The sequence below is a fragment of the Elephantulus edwardii genome, unplaced genomic scaffold (genome assembly GCF_000299155.1).
Source record: "Elephantulus edwardii isolate Elephantulus edwardi_28Jun2011 unplaced genomic scaffold, EleEdw1.0 scaffold00143, whole genome shotgun sequence".
Taxonomy (NCBI): domain Eukaryota; kingdom Metazoa; phylum Chordata; class Mammalia; order Macroscelidea; family Macroscelididae; genus Elephantulus; species Elephantulus edwardii.
The window spans coordinates 5,898,432-5,919,287 of record NW_006399893.1 but is presented as its reverse complement, the minus strand read 5'-3'; the positions used below and the strand labels follow the sequence as shown (position 1 = coordinate 5,919,287).

General features: G+C 45.8%; 1 protein-coding gene across 3 annotated transcripts in view; it reads left to right on the top strand.

Annotated features, from left to right (window-relative positions):
* The first annotated feature begins 319 nt into the window (after positions 1-319).
* Positions 320-20,856, top strand: part of LYPD1 (LY6/PLAUR domain containing 1) — a 71,110-nt gene continuing 50,573 nt past the window's right edge. The window contains exons 1-3 of one of the 3 annotated variants that reach the window (XM_006894452.1): positions 389-440; positions 547-615; positions 1,851-1,988. In XM_006894452.1, coding sequence (XP_006894514.1) covers positions 389-440; positions 547-615; positions 1,851-1,988 — 259 coding nt within the window. Of the gene's footprint in view, positions 616-1,850; positions 1,989-20,856 lie in introns of all 3 variants that reach the window. The other 2 variants (XM_006894453.1, XM_006894454.1) reach the window with 2 other exon arrangements.

Genomic DNA, 20,856 nt, shown 5'->3' with positions numbered 1-20,856 from the left:
AGTCCCCCAGCGCGCGTCTGGCGGGTCCCCGAGGCCCCTGCTACTCTCTCAGCCCCCAGTACCCTCCTAAACTAACCATCCTGCTCGTCCCCTTTCTGGAGACTGGTGGGGACCGAGGGGCGGGCGACAGGAAGGGGGTGGGGAGCTAGGGGTGTGGAGAGCCCGGGTCCTGCTTTCCCCGCCCGCCACTGCCACCGCCACCCCCACCCGGCCTCGGCAGCAGTCACGTGGTGCCAGGAGTGGGAGGTAGAAGAGGCGAGACTTTTTTGGGTGCTCTGGATCGCCAGTAGTTCGCTTCAGTCTGTCACCAACTCCGGAGGCGCCACGCACGAGCCCAGAGCACGAGCGGGCGGAGCGGCGACCCGCAGCCGGGAGCCCGGGCCGGGCGATGCGGACGCCGCCGGCGGCACCTGCGGCTCCTCTCGGCGGCGCCCAGCGTCTCGGAGGCAGCAGCGCGACCCCCGGCAGCCTGGGCAGCCACAGCCAGTGAGGCCCAGGCAGCCACTGCCGCCGTCGACGCCTCTGATGCGCCTCCCCGTTCGCGGTCCCGCGGCTCCGGGAGGATGTGGGTCCTCGGCATCGCCGCAACTTTTTGCGGATTGTTTTTGCCTCCAGGTAAGAAAAAAAGCCTCAGGGGCCAGAAGGCAGGCGAGGTGCCCCCATGGCACAGCCCTGCGTCCCCGAGCGTCCTGCTCGGATCCCCGTGGGGCTCGTGCGCCCTCCGGTCTGGCGGTGGCGGCGGTCCGAGGCGCCGGGCTGGGAAAGTCTCCCAAGTCCGCGCTGCGGGGAGAGCGCGGGTTCGTGGGTCCCTGGCGTCCTGGGCGGAAGCATCGGGAGCAGAAGGTGGCCTGGAGGGAAGGGGGCTTTCTGGCCGTACTGGGCTCGGTGGAGGAGAGAGGCGGCCTTCCCCCCGCGAAGCCCACCAAGTTGCTGTCAGGTATCACCGGCCAGCGCAGGGGTGGCGCCGCGGTCAGGTGAGTGGCGCCCGGAGCCACCTGAGGTTGGGCGCGCTGGCTTGGCTGTCGCGCGTGGAAGGCGACCGAGGTGGGATTGGAGGACGGTGCGGGGCTCTTAGGGGGACGGGGGAAGGGGTCATTTATGGCTCGACCCGAGCAGACCAGCCAAACTGGCGGGAGGAGTCGTGCGGGCGCCTCGCCTCTGTCCACCTGGCAGTCCAGCTCGCGCCCGAGTTCCGCAGAGCCAGCACTCCAGCCACGGATCCCAGCCACCAGTTGCCCCGAAAACTAAAGTCCCAGGGAAAGGAGGTGGTGGTGCAGGAACCCAGGCCTGCTCTGCCCGCTTCGTCCACCCGAGAGGGCTGCCCGGACTGCGCGAGGAGACAGGGGCGCAGCAGCATCGCGCGCCAGCGCCTCCTCCGCGGTTCCGGGGTGCTCGTACCCGGAGCACTGCAGCCACAACGCCAGAAGGCTGATTTCAAACATTAAATAAACCTGGAAAGGCGGCTGAGAATGCGATCGTGAGTGATGCCAAAATAGTAATTAAGTAATTTGTAACCAATCAGCAATTAGGCAATTCTTCTGGTACAGACTAGCTCCGACACACGTATCTGAGACGACTTGACTTGTTCCGGTTGTATTCCTTGCCATTTAACTTCCTTGGAAAAGGGCAGTGTTGGATGAGCTTGTTGCTGGTGGAGCTGCGGTCCTGGAGTAGCTGACCAGAATCTCACTTGGGCCTTCGGGACCCTCATTGCCCGCGATGCCCCCTGCCGGCCTCAGCCACATCCCGCCCCTGCGTGGAGACCCAGGCATTCCGGAGGCCGGAGCAACAGGGAGCTAAGGCAGGAGCTCTTGGGGCCAGATCTGAACCTAGTTGTGTCTGTCCCCCAGGCTTTGCGCTGCAGATCCAGTGTTACCAGTGTGAAGAATTTCAGCTCAACAACGACTGCTCCTCCCCCGAGTTTATTGTGAATTGCACAGTGAATGTTCAAGACATGTGCCAGAAAGAAGTGATGGAGCAAAGTGCGGGTAAGGGCGGGCGGCTCCCCCCACCTCATCAGAGGACAGTGGTGCTGGGCGGGAGAGAGGGCCTTAAATCAAGGGAAAGGGGACTAAAGTTGATTTAGCGCGCCCAGGCGCCTGCACACACACACACACTAGTTATCTCAGATTTACAGTGCTGGGAAATGGAGAGTTCCAAGTTACTTTAATCTCATTAGAGTTAATTACCAGGGCTTGTCCCCAAGGGACTTGGGAGGGGAAGTGCATTTAAATTAGTGGCTTTCCTCTTTATTTACTCCCCCCTCCTCCCACTCTTAAAAGCTGATCAGAAGGCTGAGTAAAATCCAATAACCAGGGCCTGGCTTGGGCAGCTACACAGGAACGTGAGATACGGAGCTGGTGGAAGTTCCCAGAGGTCAGAGCTTGAAAAATGTGTTTTGTCATAGAGCCACATCATATAACTTTGAAGAACACTACAGGATCTGTATTTCATTTTCCAGCTAATGCATCTAATTCCAAGCACCAACTGCTAAGCTCTTTAGAGGAATGCAGTTCTCAGCTCCACCAGTTTAGCTGCTACCTGGTGGATGGGGGTGTGTGGATGTAATGGAAGGGGAGAGGGGGCTTGTGGAAGTGGACACTCCTTAATCCAGTCTTCTCACTGGGGTGGAACCCCCTAAATTTGTTGTGACAGAAATCAAAGTTTGCTGTTCTTAGATACCATAGAGTCAAGTATGATTCATTGATTCATCGTGACCCGGTCAGTGAGCCTTGAGCCATCCTGTGCCTCCTCCTGTCTGATACACTTGAACCCATTGTTACAGTCATTGTGTCAGTCCATCTTGTTAAAAGTCTTTAATCAAAGTTTACTAAGTGTAATTGGGACATTTGTGGAATGGGAGAATTGTGGGTTCAGTTCCAAGGTCAGAAAATCCCATTAAAGGCAATTGTGCTGTTTCTGATGGTTTCTTAGTCTGTAGGGAGCAGTGCTGCTAACCCAGAGGTGACATCTCTTTAGTGGTTCAAAATCACCAACAGCTTCCGGAGAGAAAGATCTCCTCCTGTGTGATTTACAGCCTTGAAAACTTGCTAGAAGATCAGCTATTTCCCAACTTGATAGCAATGAGTTGGATTTTGGATTGTTGTCTTTGTTTTTTGTGTTATTTTTCATTATTACATAGATTGGAAATGATCTCACATGGTAAATAGTGAACCAGAACACCAGAACCTTGCTTTTCTTCCATTTGGAGAAATGCAAACAGACCTCAGTGACTTGTTAAGGGGTTCCCTTAAATCAGGCAAATTGAGGTAGTGGTTCTAGCTTTAGAGCACACACCTTGGGGACAGTGTTTCATCTCAGAGAAAAATCTGGAAATGTGTTTTTAATCATATTTAGGCTCCAATGGTCGCTTTCCACAGTACTGTGGGGTGGGAATGGGAGGGAGGTGCATGTGCATGCATATACAGTTTAATGTTACTTTTATCAGCCAAGGTGCAAATTCTTTCTGTCAAAATCATTCCGAGCCAGACCTGTTCTCAAGAGTCACTTGTCCCAAGTAAAGCAATATATATTGTTTTCTTATACCGTGTTTGACTGTTGGTGGAAAAAGAGTGTAAGAAAGCAAATTAGTGAGGAATCTTTTGCTACAATTGTTATGGATGATTCTGTCAAAGCTTTTCTTTTTAACTTGTGTTTTGTTCCCGAGCATTATACCTGAGCAAAAATTTACTGTGCTTGAACCAGAGGAATCACAGTGATTTTAGTCAGAAGCACTTTGAACATTTTTATTACTGCTTTCAAATATGTGCAGCTTTCTTCCAGGCAGCCATTGAGAGCCAGGCAAAATGGGGACATACTGTGGTCACCTCAGGAACTTCTTCAGAATCCTTGAGGGTATTGCCTAGCTAGGACTGTGCTTTAGTGTGCTTACCTGGGAGATGGCTGAAACAAAGAGAGAAAAGAATGTGGAGTCAGATTCCAGTCAGTTGAAGTGTCTTTTTCCTGAGCCACCTCTTTTCCTTTCAGAATGTGTAGCTGAGATGAACACCACACGCTCCATTTTCAAAGGGTTGCTTTTCATCTGCTTCATTCCCTCCAAACCAGGCTGTGAGGAAGACAGGGCAGGTGCTGAGGCTCCCGTTATGCCATCCATCAGAAGATGCAGCACAGAGAAGCTTAGGCACATGGCCTGAGCTGGACCTTTCCTTCAGCTCTGTCCAGATGGGCACCTCCTCTCCAAGCCAGCCTCCTCTGACCATGTGTTAGAGGTCAAAAGGTGGAAAGAGGCAGATGTGAAAAAAAAAAGCAATCTCAATTCTGGCTTTTGAGAAACAAATGTAAGATGATAGAGTGAAAGAGAACACCAGTTTTGAATAGGATGGATAGGAGGCAAAGCATTCTGAGCCTCCCTGAACTCATTGTCCTGAGCCCACTCATAGCTGATCTCCAGCTGCTTTTCAGAGGCTATACGTCACCTGGGAGGAGATTGTGTCTCTTATCTCCCACTGAGCTGCTGGTGGGTTTGAACCACCAGAGGGACACCACCTTTGGATAAGCAGCACAACTCCCTACAGACTGCACCACCAGAGATGAAGTCAGTAGAAAGCAGTTAAATAAGTGCATGTATTTCATAGGTGGCTGACACTTGCAGAGTTCTCCTGTTTCATCTTCATGTAATTGCTGGACCGTAACCCTCCTCTTGTCATGAGGGGTGGATGGAGCATAAACCTAAAATTCTGGATGCTGAATGGCCACAGTGTAGTGAGAGCTCTCATCAGTAATGGGAACTCTCAGCCCTTGTGCATCAGGCCCTCCCCTGGGGAGCTAGCTCTCCTCCTCTGAAACTGGCATTTCCTGAGGTCATCTCAGGGACAGCATTTCAGTTCATTGCAGGATCACCTTTTCTACTCTGGAAAAGGGGATGTCTGTTGACTAGCAGAATCAAAGTCAGATTTTATTTTACACTTAATCATACCTGTTGTCCTGAGAATCATAGGGTGTAAGAGCTGTAAGATCCCATCGATTCTTAGAAATCATGCATGTTGGAAATCCCCAGGGAGCTTTTCCCCAAATCTAACTAAAGGCTTGGGTCTCCTTGAAGAAGGCCAGTCAGGCAAGCTGTGGAGGGTCTAGGTGTTCTGGAGTATCTCAGGTTGATTCTGGTTTCAGTTCTCTGAGCTGATCTGGTCCCATGTTTTCGTACTGTGAACCCTTCTTGGCTCTTGAGTAGATTCCAGAACTTGCCCCATAGAAACCTCAGGTGGAACTGACTGCTGTTGTTCTCATGTAAAGTGGCTCCGGAGTTCCAGCTGCTGACCTTTTGGGGTTAGCAATCTAGCATTTAACCATGACACCACCAAGGCTCCTTTGTTATGTAAGAGAGGAAGAAAATAAGAGCCAGATCCAGGTCCACCAGCCAATTGTGACCATGAGGCAGTAGAAGACTGTTTCTGGGAAAGCAACTTGGCTGTAAGACCAGCTGGCCAACACCTCACAGAGTGAAGTACTTGCCAGGGTCACTGCAAGGACCATCGTGGTAACAGTCTAAGGCCTGGGACAATGTTCATGTCCCCCAGTCCATCTGACACCTAGAATGGACTGCAGAAGTGGGCACGCAGCTGAGGCAGGATGTTGGAATAACTTGAAAGCTGGTCAGAATTTTTGAGATTGACCACTTTGTGAGCTGTCAGTTTTTTTTGGTGGGTTTTTGGTTTTGTTGTTTTTTTGTTTTTAACAGGTTCAGAAAAACTAGGGCTTTAAACAAACTAGAGATTTTAATGAACCAGGCAGGTCTGACATTAAGCAGTAATGAAAGATGCTCGCTTTCCAAAATTTAGCAGCAATGTAATATGCCCAGGCCTTTGGTTAGTCCTTCCTGGATTAAGTCTGCAAACTCAGTTCTTATGAATTTGGAAGCAAGTACATTTACTTCTCAGGTGGGAAATGCACTGAAAATGAACCTTTTCCTGTTCTCCAGTGGGGCGTTCCCGTTCAGTGCTGCCATTAGTTCCTACTCTTTTCGCCTGTGGTCATTTCTAGGGTAATAGGGCTCAAGCTTGGAGAAAGAGGAGCTTGGTTCAGCTCCTCTCATTGTCCTTACTAATTGATATTTAAATGTTAGCATAATGAATAACATGTTCTCACATGCTCTGCACTTAATGAATTAGCAGCTCCTTGCCCACATCCTTTATAGTGACGTTTCTTTTGCTCAGGCTTATCATTGCAGGCCACACAATATTTCAAATATTGACTTTAATTTCAGAATCAGACACCCCCACCCTGCCCTGGAGTATGAATTTTTAAACCAGGATGTAAAGAATGTGAATTTGCATTTGTTTGACAGTGCAATCTTGTAATTAGAGTTTTTCCTCTTGACTAGATACAGTGAAAGGGGCATAATTTAATTTTTATAGACTAGCCAATTTCTGTTCTTAGTAAAATATAGCTCTGTCAGTGAGCAAAATGTTACAGGTTCTGCTAAACCTTATTTAAAAGTTAAATGCAGTATATTGAGAAAAAGTTCATGGTCTGAATCAGTAACCTAATCGATGTCTTCACCCATCCTTTGCAACATGCATTAATCTGTTTGTCTGTTTTGCAATACAAGAGTTACTGATTTACATGCCATGTTGCATTTACATTATGACTGGGTAAGTAATGGCTATTCTCGTTTTGGCTTAGTTAAGGCTTATCAATTTGGGCAGGGTTAGGCCATGCCATGTTGCATTTACATTATGACTGGGTAAGTAATGGCTATTCTCGTTTTGGCTTAGTTAAGGCTTATCAATTTGGGCAGGGTTAGGCCCATGCCTTGGATAATTTAATTTTGATCTTATTTTCTCATGAGCTAAATGAGCAATAGCAAGCAAAGGCTTGATTCCCCCACTGTAACTAGTCATTCAGTACTGGTGGCTTAGTGGTAAGAAGTTATACCATCAATTCTAAGGCACGTGGTTCGAATCTATGAGCTGCTCCATGGGAGAAAGATGGGCAGTGACTCTTCTGTACAATGAATCAGTTCTGACTCCACAGTTCATAACAACAACTCTTAATTTAAAGAAATGTGGTTATTTCTAGATCCATCTACAAATACAGTGTAGTGAGGGATGGGGTAATATCCATACACATACAAGGAAGTCCAAGGAATATCACTGTCACCCAAATATTTGCACCAACTACTAGAGCCAAAGAAGAGGAAATAGATTTCTACCAGCTTTTGTAGTCGGAAATCAATTGAACATACACTTAAGATGCATTAATAATAATAATGGATGACTTGGCTGCAAAAGTTGGGTACAAGGAAGAAGAAGGCTCAGTAGTTGGAAAACATGGACTTGGTGACAGATAAGAAGCTAGAGATAGAATGATAGAATTCTGTACATTCATTGCTAACACTTTATAAGAAACACAAACGCTGGCTATACACATGGATTTCACCTGATGGTATGCAGAGGAATCAGATCTATTACATCTGTGGAAAAGACTACATCTGGAGAAGCTCAATATCAGCTGTGAAAACTAGGCCAGGTGCTGATTGTGGAAATCAAATTCACAAGAACCAAAATTGGACCTTGAGTCTATCCCACTTGAATTTCAAAACCATCTTAGGAACAGGTAAGAGCTAGAGTCAGAAAATCAAAAGGGTTGAACTCACTCGGCATTTCTCAAGCTGAAGGAATTGAAGAACAAATCCAAGCCTCGAGTTGCAATATTAAATGATCCAGTCAGCATTAAAAGAAGATGGAGAGAGTGTATAGAGTCATTGTACCAGAAGGAATTAGCTGACATGAAAGAATTGCATGTACGGTGATGAAACAAATTCAAGCCGCTCTGAAAGAATTGGCAAATAACAAGGAACCAGGAATTGATGACATATTTCAACAAACAGACACTGCCCTGGATGTGCTCACCCAGTTGTGCCAATTAATCTGGAGGACAACCACCTGGCCAGCTGACAGGCAGAGATCTATATTTGTTCCCATCCCAAAGAAAGGTGACCTAACAGAGTGCGGGAATTATTAAATAATATCATTAATATCACATGGAAGCAAGATCCTGCTGAAAATGACCCAAAAATGAATGGACTAGCACATTGAGACCTGCCAGATGTGCAAGCTGGGTTTAGAAGAGGCCATGGTACTAAGGATATTACAGGTGATGTTAGATGGATCTTGGCTGAAAGCAGAGAGCCCCAGAAGAATGTCTGTCTGTGTTTCATGGACTATGTAAAGGCATTTGTGTGGGTCACAACAAACTGTGGCTGACTCTGAGAAGAATGGAAATTCCAGAACATTTGATAGTGCCTATGCAAAACCTATACTTGGACCAGAAAGCAGTTGTTCGAACAGAGTAAGGAAACACTGTATGGTTCAAAATCGGAAGGACGTGTCCTATCTCCATACTTTCTCAATCTATATGCAGAATAGATTATCTGGGAGACTGGGCTCTATGAGAAGGAGTGTGGCATCAGGATTGGAGGAAGACTCATCAACAACTTGTGTTATGCAGATGACACAACCCTGCTTGCTGAAACTGAGGAGGATCTGGAGCACTTGCTGCAGAAGATCAAGGGCTGAGGCCTTCAATATGGATTGAAGCTTAACATCAAGTAAACAAAGATTCTCACCACTGGGCTAATTGGAAGCATTATGATAGATGGTGAGGAGATTGAGATTGTTCACAGCTTTAGTATGCTTGGCTCCACTTCAACACTTATGGTACCAGTAGCCAGGAAATCAAAAGACAAATTGCATTGGGAAAGTCTGCTGTCAGGGACCTCTCCTCAGTGCTGAAGAGCAATGATGTCAGTCATGCGCTGCAGACTAAGGTGCACCTGATCCAGGCCACAGTCTTCACCATTGCTTGCTATGCGTGATAGAGAATTGATGCCTTTGAGCTGTAGTGCTGGTGAAGAGTGTTGACTATGTCATGGATGACAGGAGAACAAACAGGTTTGACCTGGAGAGGGTGAAACCAGGCTGCTCCTTGGAGGCAAGGATTCTGAAGCTTCGTCTGACATACTTTGGACATATTGCAAGAAGGGACCAGACTTTGGAGAGGGACGTCATGCTTGGGAGGGTGGAGGGACAGCATAGGAGAGGAAGACCCTTGATGAGATGGATTGACTCAGTCACTGGGATAATGGAGGTAGGTGTGTCAGAGTCAATAAGGTTGGCACAAGATAGAGCAGGGTTTCAGGGCTATTGTAGATAGGGTCACTGTGAGTTGCAAGTGACTCAATAGCACATAACAACAAAGTTAATTCTGGTGAATGTTTTGTCAATTCAGTGTTCTGTTTCATTTCACCTGTATTTAATATAATAGGCTCTGGTTTGTCCTTGGGTGATCCCTTCATTTGCTATCTGAACGGTAGAGGTTTGGATCTAAGAAAGATCTGGTCTTCTTTTTCCAAAAGGTCCATCATTAGAGCTCCACAGCAGCTGGTATAATTTGTCCTTGGGTGAACTTGGCACGAAGAGGGCAGGTTTTCGAATCCATTTCCCTTCACTGTCCTTGTCTTGGTTATCCAGTTCAGCTACACTGACAATACCACAGGCCGGTGGCTTGAGCAAACAGAAATGTGTGGTGTTTTGTACCCTCGCGTCAAATATCACTCATAGGTACCCTATGAACAGTACATCTGAAGTCTGCCCTACCTTGTGCCATCCTCCCAATCTCTGACACACATCAGCCCATCGCTGTGGTCACTGTGTCTGTCTATCTCATTGAGGGTTTTCTTTTCCTTCACTGATCCTTCACCTTTCTGAGCATGATGACCTTTTCCAAGAAAAAGCCCCTACTAACCACATGCTTAAAGTATGTGAGACGAAGCTTCGCCATCCTTGCTTCCAAGGAGCACTCTGTCTGCACTTTCTCTAAGACATACCTGTTTGTTCTTTTAGCTGTCAGTACCACTCAGTACTCTTCTCCAGCATCACAGCTCAAAGGCATTGAATCTTCTGTTATCCTTATTCATTGTCCAGCTCATAGCACCATAGCGAGTGATTAAGAGGACAACCGGCTAACTCATTCAGGCACACTTCAGAGGTTCCAGGGTGCTAGCTCTAGAAGACTTTCTCACTGTTCCTGGGTTCCCTGTCAGATGTGATGTGACCTCCTGTCCCAGATCTCTACTGCTTTATCTTTCTTATATCCCCAAAAAGATTAACTTAATACACTCATTAAACTAACATTCTCTCATTGGTGTAATTAAAAAGCCCATTCCCAGATGGGATTATGACCACAGAAGTAGGAACTTGAATTTAAAATATTTTACCAGGGGACAGAATTGGATCCTTAGCTGCCCTTCATACATGGCTCTGTATTTAAGATGCACGTGTGCATTCCTGTACACACACAATTATGTGGTCAGTGAAACTGCTGAGAGGTGGAATGCCTCTAAACAGCCCTCTTTTACTGGATCTAGATAGTTTTCTGCCTTTCACTGCATGTAACTCTCATCCAGTTACATTAGTCAGTTCTAATTCAAGGTTGTTTGACTTATAGCGACCCTATGTATAACCCCTCTGAACCCTGCTCTATCCTGAGCCAATCTCATCATCTCCAACACACCTACCACCATTGCTCCAGTCACTGAGTCAATCTGTTTCATCCAGGGTCTTCCTCTGTTCCATTGACCTTCCACACTCTCAAGCATGATGTCCCTCTCCAAGGACTGGTCCCTCCTTGCAACATGCCCAGAGTAAATAAAATTGAGCTTCAGAATCCTTCCCTCCAGGGAGCAGCCTAGTTTCGCCCTCTCTAGGACAAACCTGTTCTCCTAGCAGTCCATTCAATACTCTTCTCCAGAACCACAACTCAAAGGCATCAGTTCTCCTTCTGTCATCCCTGGTCATTGTCCAGCTTTCTGATGCATAGCAAATAATTGTGAAGACCAGGGCCCAGATCAGGTTTACCTCAGTCTCCAGACTAACATCATTGCTCTTCAGTACTCTATAGAGGTCCCTGACAGCAGATTTTCCTAATGCAATTTGTTTTTTTATTTTCTGATTTTGGTACCATGAGTGTTGATTGTGGAGCCAAGCAAACTAAAGCTGTTAACTAAACTAAAACTGTTAATCACATACTCTTCACCATCTATCATGATGCTGCCAATCAGCCTAATAGTGAGAATCTTTGTTTTCTTGACATTGAGCTTCAATCCATATTGAATGAAGGCTACAGTCCTTGACCTCAGGTCCTGCTCAGTTTCAGCAAGCAAGATTGTATCCTCTGCATAACACAGGTTGTTGGTGAGTCTTCCTCCAATCCTGATGCCACACTCCTCTTCATAGAGCCTAGCCTCCCAGATGATCTGTTCTGCATATAGATTGAAAAGGTATGGAAATAGGATGCATCCCTGGTGTATATCATTCCTCGTTTTGAACCATGCATTGTTTTGTTGTGGGTTGGTGTTTTTTTTTCCCCTCTGTTCTGACAACTGCTTCCTGGTCCAAGCATAGGTCTCACATAAGCATCAAGTATTCTGGGATTCCCGTTCTTCTCACAGTCAACCCTAGTTTGACTGGCAAATGCATTTGCAAAGTAAGTTCAACACAGATATAAATTCTTCTGATACTCTCTGCTTTTAGCTCTGGTATCTCTAGTACCACAGACTCTTCTAAACCAAGCTTACACATCTGGCAGTTGTCTGTTGATTTGTCTGGTTCTAGTCATTTTTGGATAATTTTCAGCAAGATCTTGCTTGTATGTGAAATGAATGATACTGTTAACTAATTTCAACACTCTGTTGGGTCACCTTTTTTTAAAATGGGAATGAATAGAGATCTCTTCCAGTCAGTTGGCCAGGTGGTTGTCCTTCAGATTTCTTGGCTCAACTTGGTGACTACATCCAGGGCAGCATCTATTTGTTGAAATATGTCATCTGATATGTAGCCAATTCCCGGGGCCTTTTTTGCCAATTCCTAGCTGACCCCAAATGTGGGTTTTTCAAGGTTGTAAATCTTCACAGAAGGAGACAGCCTCTCTCTCCCTTAGAGCAGCTGATGGTTTTTAACTCTGAGTTTTTCTTTGCTAGGCTGACATCTAACTCACCATGTCATGAGGCCAGGGTGAAGTCTTGCCATTTTCCTGTTGCTCGCATTGTGGTGGTTATGTGATTCTGAATGTGTTCTGACACCTAGCAGCCCTGTGTGGACAAGAGAGCAAAGCACTGCCCAGTGCCATGTCGTCCTCACAGCTGTTGCTATGTTTGAGCCTGTTGATGTAGCCACTGTGTCAGTCAATCTGTCACAGTGAGGGTCGCACTCCCTTTTGCTGACCTTCTCTCTACTTTGCCAAGCTGGCTGTTCCTCTCCAGGGACTGGTTCCTCTTGATACCATGTCCAGAGTCTGTAAGATGAAGTCTAGCACATTCTGGCTTCACTACTTCCAAGACAGATTGGCCCATTCTTCTGGCGATTACATACTCCGTATCCATGGCATACTCAGTATTCTTCACTAGAGCTACAATTAAGATACTTTCATTTTTCTTCTGTGTTCCGTAGTCACTGCTCCTTTTTGTGGGAAATATTTGCATTTTTTTCCTCTGGCAGTTTCACCTTACACAAGTTCTGGCTTTTGAAGGTTTTGTTTTCAGTTTGTGTGTGTGTGTGTAGATAGATACCATTTCTCTCAGAAAAACCTAATTAGGAGGAACAGTTATGCTGTAATTCTTCTGCACCCCACCTGCTCAGTATCTTTCCTCATCCCAGCAGCCTCTCCCCTTCCACAGCCTTCCCTCCCCCCCCCCACACCTGAATCAGTCAAATGGACTATAGAATATGCTTCCAGAATCAAGTGGAAGGTCCTCAAAGTAAGAGGAATGTATTTTACCTCCTGCAAAGGCAACTTCAACAGGTTAAAAAACTTTCAAATAAAAAAAGATCCACGTATCAAGAAAGACCTCCTTCTCTCTCAATACCAGCCCTGCTGAAAAGGTCTCAGTGTCAACCTCAGTAGAGTTATAGACACAGAGTGAGAGGCTGTGCGGTGAATGACAGCAGCTTTGCTGAGAGATCCAGGGAACAGGAAAGAACGCCTTTCCCTTTGGGGCAGGACACTTGGCAGGCACTTCCCTCTCGGTTCTGGAGAACATCCATCACCTTCTCCTGTCAGGCGGACCTGGCTGCGTAGGAAGAGTTGGGAGGGTGAATACCGAATGTCTTCAGTGCCCCGGTTGCTCCAATCAGTGGAGCATTTGTTTATGTTCACTTTCCAGCTGAACAGGCAGCCAGTGCTGACCTCTCATCTCCACGGATGAAACGTTTGAAGATTGATCGCGCTCTGTCCCATAACACTAATTCCTCCTGCTACCACTTCATGAAAGCTTCTATCATTGATGGTTTTCCTAATGAGTTTAAACAGAGGCTTCAAAGCGGAGGCTTTTTTCCCCCCAAGTGAAAATGAAACGAAGTATGAAAACAAAACACACCGATGGTTTTGAACATTGAAAGGGAAATCCGCTCACCTTGTATTGTTCCTAAACCACAAAGATCTGAACCAGCAGCTAGCTTGCTTTCCTTCTTTTCCTCTCTTTCTTAATTCTTTCTTTTCTTCTGGATCATAATACTACTTGCCATTTTTTTTCCTTTTGCAATTCAATGACAAAACCAGATATAATTCATATATCAAGGTGTGCGTCTACCCCCAAGCACACCACCAATCTCAAGTATTTCACTCAAATCTGTGACAATTATGCCTACAAATAATGCAATTCTCATATGTGCCGTTAATTTCCCCCTACATGCTTAGCTCTGGGTTCTGATCATTGTGATTCAGCCATTGCATTCGGAGACCGGAGGTATAGGGTATGTGCTCTTCAAAATTTATTCCTGTCTTCCTGTTTTCTCTCCCACTGCACAGTAAGGCGGGAGATGAACTGAACTAAGTGTTTTCGATAAGGTGAGACCAGAGAGAGAGAGTGTGTGTGTAATAAATTGCCTTTTAAAAGAATGCATTTAAATATAATAACACAGTGAGGGTCCAAGTCATTGGTTTCAAGCGGTTTATGACTTTGCAAATCATGAGAGAGATCCAAGAGGCAAAAGTGATAAAGTGGAGTATTGTTTTAAGGAAGTTGTGATATTTGGTCCAGCGCTTTTCATTTCTCACCAGACATGGACAATAACTTTTTATGTTTTTCTATTTCTCGGACTCTTTCGAGAAAGCGGTGGAATGAACTGGGCCGGCGCCGGAGGCAGGTGGGGCCAGGCGCTGCGCTTCCTGCCGTGGTCTGTGCCTGCTGTATCAGGGTGCATATGACTGTGCAGGGCACTTTATGATGCCTTCCACTGAGGCTGCTTCCAGAGCATCCACGGGAACAAGCATATCAAGTGGTGTAGAGCAGTGGGTTTTATGCACTGTTTTATTACTTATGTGAAAATGAGTAAGCCACTTGGGGCTCCTGTTATATCAGAGAACCTGTTTGGGAGTCACAGGAGCTTGGGTTGACGAGTTTGCACTCAGTAAAGACAGGCTGGCTAGGAATGCAAAGGGCCCTCAGCTTCACAGCCAGCCAGAGGGTCTTCAGAGAATTTCTGGGTGTTCTCAGGAAAGCCAGAGGAGTGGCCCATGGAAGCTTCTTTGAAAGACTCATTCACTTCCTGCTTAACTCATCACCGTCTGCTGGAAAGGAAAGAAGACTAAAGTCAGATGCAGACATTTTTTGTGCCAGTAGGTTTCAATTGGGAGACTCAGTTAACCAACGTAAAACCTGGGTCTATGTGTCAAAGCCACCCAGGGGTCCTGCTTGCCTCAGCGCTGTTGGGGAAGAGCTTGTAGCAGTTGACCAGGATCATGTAGGTGATGACACAAGGAAGTATATCCTGGAAGTTTTCTTTTTGTTCTGTCTTCTTAAGCCAGTAGTCTGTCTGGCACTGACTCCTTTCAGTATATCACAGTATATTTTTCTGGTCAAGTTGAGCCACAGCCCCACTCACGAGGACCCATTCATGTCTTTTATTTCCATGCTTCGGCTTTTGAAAGGACACTTGGCCTCTTTTTTCTTTAATTTTGTTGTCTCACTCACACACATACACACACCACTCTTTACATTCCCAATAAATGTTTGCCGAGTGTGTCTACTTAAAGAGGTCAAGGTCCAAGCTAAACTAGGTCTATTTCTCTGCAACTTTTAATATAATCTTAAAATAAGAGAACTCTGGTGGCCTAGAGGTAAAAAACTGCACTGCGATCCCAAAGGCATGAGGTTTGAATCCTCCAGCTGCTCCGTGAAAGCAGGATGGGCATCCCCTGTGGGATTTACCGCCCCTGAAAACCTGCTGGAGGCAGCTATGGGTGAGCTCCAACTCGATGGCCCACCACCACAACCCAAGATGAGGAAACTAACATAGTCTGGAAAATAAAGATGAAGGGAGTTTTAAAGTTAGATTACATTTTAGTTAGATTGGAAAGAACTAGTTCCTGTTAATTTTACAGCCACCAAGTTGATTCTGGTTTATGGTGACCCCGTTTGTGTGAGAGTGGAGCTGTGCACCCCAGTTTCTGAGCTCTGGTGGCCTAGTCTGCAGGGTGTTGCACACCAAAAGTGGTGCCTAAAGAGATTCAAATGCACCAGCCACTTCACAGGAGAAAGATGGGCAGCCTCCCCTTTGAGTTTTACACCTTGGAAATGCAATGGAAGGAAGGTCATTTGTGAGCTTCAGTGGTTTTAATTTTGTTTTGTTTCTGAAGTAGATCACCACACTTCTTTCCCACGGGCCTGAGTGGACTCGAACCCCTAAATTTGTGGTTTATGGCAAAGCAATTAACTGCACCAAGGACTCCTAATGCCTGCTCTCTTTCTCTAACTGCTACTGAGTCAGAACCGACTCATCTACTAGCAGGTGTCCAAGACTGTACACCACACAGGTGGAGATGCCCATCTGTCCTCACAGAGCCAGTGGTGGATTAGAACTTCCAGTGAGAGAGCACCTTTAAGATAGCCATTGCCTCTCCCTGCAGACTGCACCACCATAGCTCTCACCCTGTCCCAGTGTGAGTGGCAACTATTTAAATAACAACTCTGAAGTGAAATACCCCCTCACCCCTCCATTTTTCTAGCTTGACAGCTTGTTTCCAGTCCTGACCTGGTGTTGTTTGACATAGTGTTTTCAGGGGAAATACACACACACACACACACACACACACACACACATACACAGAACAAACAGTGCAGCCAACCTTTGGCTATAAGAGACAGAGCCAGATGGGAAGGGTTAGTGATCGGAACTCTTACACTGAAAGTACCAGCCTTAGTCTCAAACTGCCTGAAGAAGAAGGAAAATCCCTTTGCGCAGTCACATGCCCCCCTCGGATCTCCGCCCCCATCCGTCCTGTCCCGTACAAGCATGCATGTTTAATATCTATTGGACATGTTCTGCTATAGAGAAGCATCTCAGGCATTGTGCAGCAGGGTATGCTTCTGAACCATTTCGTTTACACAAATTGAACCTTACAGAAAAGCAAAGAAAAGGAGCATACTGGTTTGTTCTCCTGCCTAGCACATAGGCTGTTTCTTCACCTCTTCACTGTTCTTGCACCTCTTCTTTCACGTCACCCTTTCGTGTCACTGTCATACACCCACATGCCATTATCCCCTTGAAGCCCACACTGCTCTGGTTGCAGCGGCTCCCAGGTGGCGAGATGCATGTTTGTTTGTTCAGCTCATCAGTCTACGGGTATCCTTTTATGAGAGAATGAACCTGCCTGTGGCTGCTGTATTCTTTTATAGTGTTGCTTGTACCCTAGACTTCAAGTCCTAAATAGGCGTAAAGAATCAGTTTGATTTCTGCTATAAGTAGTGGAGACAGTTGTTGTTTATTTAACAAAGTGCTATAGAAATGGGTAGTCCAGGTGCTTGTCTTAGTTACCTGGTAATTGTTCTTGCTGTGTACCCTTGAAACCGGCCCTAGCTGACCCTCCAGCAGGTTTTTAGAGGCAGTTAATTGCATGAGAGAAGATTGCCCTTCCTCCCGCAGAGCGGCTGGTGGTGTCAAACCGAGTGCCTTCAGAATTGTGGTGTGGCTTCTTGCCACTAAGCCACCAGAGCTCCCTTGACCAGTAACTAAATAACATAATAATATGACCAAATGCCACAAGTGTGAATATATCTAGCCTCACAGTATGTGAGGCTAGAAGTCTAGATTTTGGGTGTGGCTCTGGGGAGAAGTTCTTTTGTCTCTTTAAGTTTCGAGTAGCTACTGGCAATGTTCTGTGTTTGAAGGCCCTTGGATGCGTGCATGCATTTGTGTGTGTTTTCCCCTACCCCCCACCTGCCTGCTTTCCTGTGGTGTCTTCTCTTACCCTGTGTAGGTTCTTTGGAAGTGATTGTGTTTAGGACCCACCCAACCTGCCCTTCTCTGGTAAGGGAGTCCCTGGGAGGCATGAGTATTTTGTGTTCCTTTATGGATTTTTTATGGCTCTATTTTTATGCAGATAATATGAGCATCCTGTGTATTGTTTGACAATCTCATCTTCTCCTTGCTAGGAATTTTCCTAAGCATGCTTTCTTGTTTTTTAATAGCAATATGAAAAGTTAGGATAATGTGATTATGAAAATATCTGGGAAGTGACAGAAAAGGAACACATGAGTCATTTGCACAAAAGATTAAGATGTTGGTGGATCAACTTTCACTCGTAGTGCTGCTAAAGAAAGGCCTGGCACTCACTTCTGTAAAGAGCTGTGACTAAGCTCGAACTCCTTGTTGTTGAATCCACATGGACTCATGGCTGACCCTTGAGTAGGTTCCTGTAAACCCCAAGGGAGGACATTGCTCATCTTTCCCACCACCAGAGAGGCATGGCCTTAGGGTTAGCAGTGCAACCTCCTAGGAACCTACTACATGAAACTACAAAGACCCCCAAACTGGATGAGTCTCAGTTCTACCCTATAGATATGCAGGCATATCTATATGCATAAATAGGATATATACATAAATAGGCATATGCATAAATAGGAATTGACTCAAAGCAATACATTCTTCCACCACCACCCCCTACCAAACTGTCATATGACATCATTAACTCAGAAACACAACTCATTACCATTGCTTCGGAACCAATTCATAGCAGACCTTCCAGTGAATTACCAGAGGCTGTCAATTGCACAGGAGGAGATTTCCCATCTTTCTCTTGAGGAACCCCTGGTGGGTTAGAACTGCCAGGGAGACGCCAGCCACCTTTGGGTTAGCACGCAGCACCCTCAAAACTAGGTCACCAGAGCTCCTTGTTCTGATACCATTAGAATTGGGCGCGGGGAGAGCAGCTTCTGTTTCCAAAAAGGATTATGTCCACAGGAGCAGGGACCAAGACTTCAAAACACATTTGGAGAGGATGCAGTTCAGCCCATAGCAAGATTGCTCCCACAGCTCAGAGAAGGCATCAAAGGCCCAGGCTCGCTCTCTCTTCTTGTTCCAGTTCCTAGGCATGTTAGCTTTTTGTCCTTGAACTAGCTGCCACTTGGTCATGATTGGCGTTTGTCTTCTTGTTTAAGTGACAGGATAGCACCCAGGCACTTTCCTTGTATATTTATCCTTTTCAAAAGACAACAAAAACTTTCCCAAAGCTATCCCGCTTCCCCCCCAAGAGAATTTATTTGGCTTACCTCTCAATGATCAGGGCATGGTTTCATGGCCATTATTGTCTGTAGGAGAAATGAAAGTATAATAAAGACAAACAGGATTAAGGTGACTTAATTACGCATTCTCAAAGAAGAGAGCAGGGTATGGTGATTGGGTGGTCAGCTGTCAGTGTCCACCAGATTGCTTATTGAAAAATCCACACTCAAGATGAGACAAATTCCAGCACAATGTCTACTGGTGTCCTGGGAGAAAGGGCAAAGATCAGTCGATCTACTGAACATTTTTTTATGTTATTTACTGCCTTTATGCTATTGTTGCCGCCATCAAGTCAGCTCTGCCCCACACACTACAGAAGAATGTTGCTTAGTCCACCTGCATAGTCTTCACAATCACTGGCACGCTTGAGCCAATCTTCTAGCCACTGTGTGCCTCCCAATATAGAAAGCACATCGTATCAAACAATACCGTACTCAGTTGTCATTTATAGAGATTTTACTGCTCATATGCAGAAGTAGATTGTCAAGTGTTTCATCTTAGTCTGTGTTTGTTTGGAAACTCCTGAAATATGTCTGTCCGGGGTGATCCCGCTAGTATTGGAAATACTGGTGGCACAGTTTCCAGTGCCACAGCAACATGCCAGCTAACATAGTAAAACAGAGTGCAAGGCAGTGGCCTCTTCCCTCAGCAGGCCTAAATGGAATATAAATACACAGTCCTGGGGGAGAGGGGCTGTACAACAAGAAAGAACTTTTTTCCCAAAGAAAAAAGCGGACTCTGGGGGATGAGGGGAGATGGGGAAGAATATGTGCAACAATGACTGAATGAATGGAAATCCAAGTTCTTTATAAACTTTCATTAAAATCTCAATTAAAAAAAAATCACACAGTCCAGGGACTGTATCTTGGTGCATTGTCACGTTTGGGGAAGAGAAACACACTTGCCTGTAAACACCTGTTTTGGAGTTTAGCACAAGATATGTAAGTCATTTCAGATTTCTGGTTCAGTGAATGCTGACATGTGAGAGCACATTGTAGTGTTAGCTGGTCTTCTGCCGAGGAGAGTGACATTTGTGTGGTGATAAATACCAAGATCCTTTGGGTTATAGGCTTAGGTGTTCTTGACTCATCTCATCTGAAGCCATTTTGCCACCAAGGGCTCTGTTCTTCCTATGTTTCAGTGAATTTTGTATGCAGGGCACTGATTAGGAATCTTTCAGCCCCACTATGTTAATCTTACCATTTCAGAATAAGAATAGGGAAGACATCAAGGTTAAAAATGCAGGAGTGCAGTTTCATAAGTCATTGAAGGGCACTGTTAATACTGAGATAATAAGTCATAAATATCTGTTTCCTCGATCCCCTATGGCAAACTAGAGAACACAGACACCAGCCGAGAGAGACACACGTGACTGCACGGAGCTCTTCCCAGCTCCAGATGAGTGGAGGACTCCAACTCTAATGTGAGACTGAAGTAAAGTTAACAGTTGGTATCATGCATTAGAGGTTGCTTGTTTGCTTGCTAATTACAGCAAGTTGGCATCAGTGGTTAACAGCCTTGAAAATTAAACTCAACAACAAAATTTCAAAAAGGGCAATCAAAGGCTTCTGAATAATGAAGTTAACATAGCCCTGTTACCAGGAAAAAGAATGTTCTTGTGTCTGGTTTTGAGTTGGTAGCTGTTGTTTTAACAACAGGTTGCTGTTTTCACCCTTCAGGGACATTGCAGCTTCCTAGCCGAATTGCAGACTTGTTGCTACTGTTGGATAGGTTCCATCTGGAATCCCAGATTAGAATGGTGCCCTGTCAGGGGTACTTGCTGGAATCTCTATGGCCAGCCTTTTCTTCTGCAGCACTCTAGCGTTCCTTTCAATTTCCAGTTCTACCAGGGAGGACAGAGGATTCAAGGTCTTCATGGCTGCACAGTGCAGAACTCGGCAGCTTCCTTTCTTAGCTCTTCCAGGACGGATTAGTAGCATTCTTGCTCTGTCGCTTCAGCCACCAGCAGCTTAAGTAGAAGGAGCAACTTTTGTCTTTAAGGGGCTCGTGTTCATGGCAAAAGGAAAGTACTCAAGATCCTGAGCACAGAATTGTCCCGAAAAGGTCTATGTTTCCAGATCTTCTCTGTGTATGATTGATGAGCAGTCATGGTGGTAAGCCCCTCATGGTGGTAAGGAAACGCCAGTCTTCCACAGGACACTCCCGTTAGAATGCAGACACTGCCTTGATGCCTTATGTGGTGCTGTTTAAAAGGGGGGAAAATACTTGGGAACAAATCGAAGATCTTTTTCTTAGCATTTCTTTCAAAGCTCCGTGA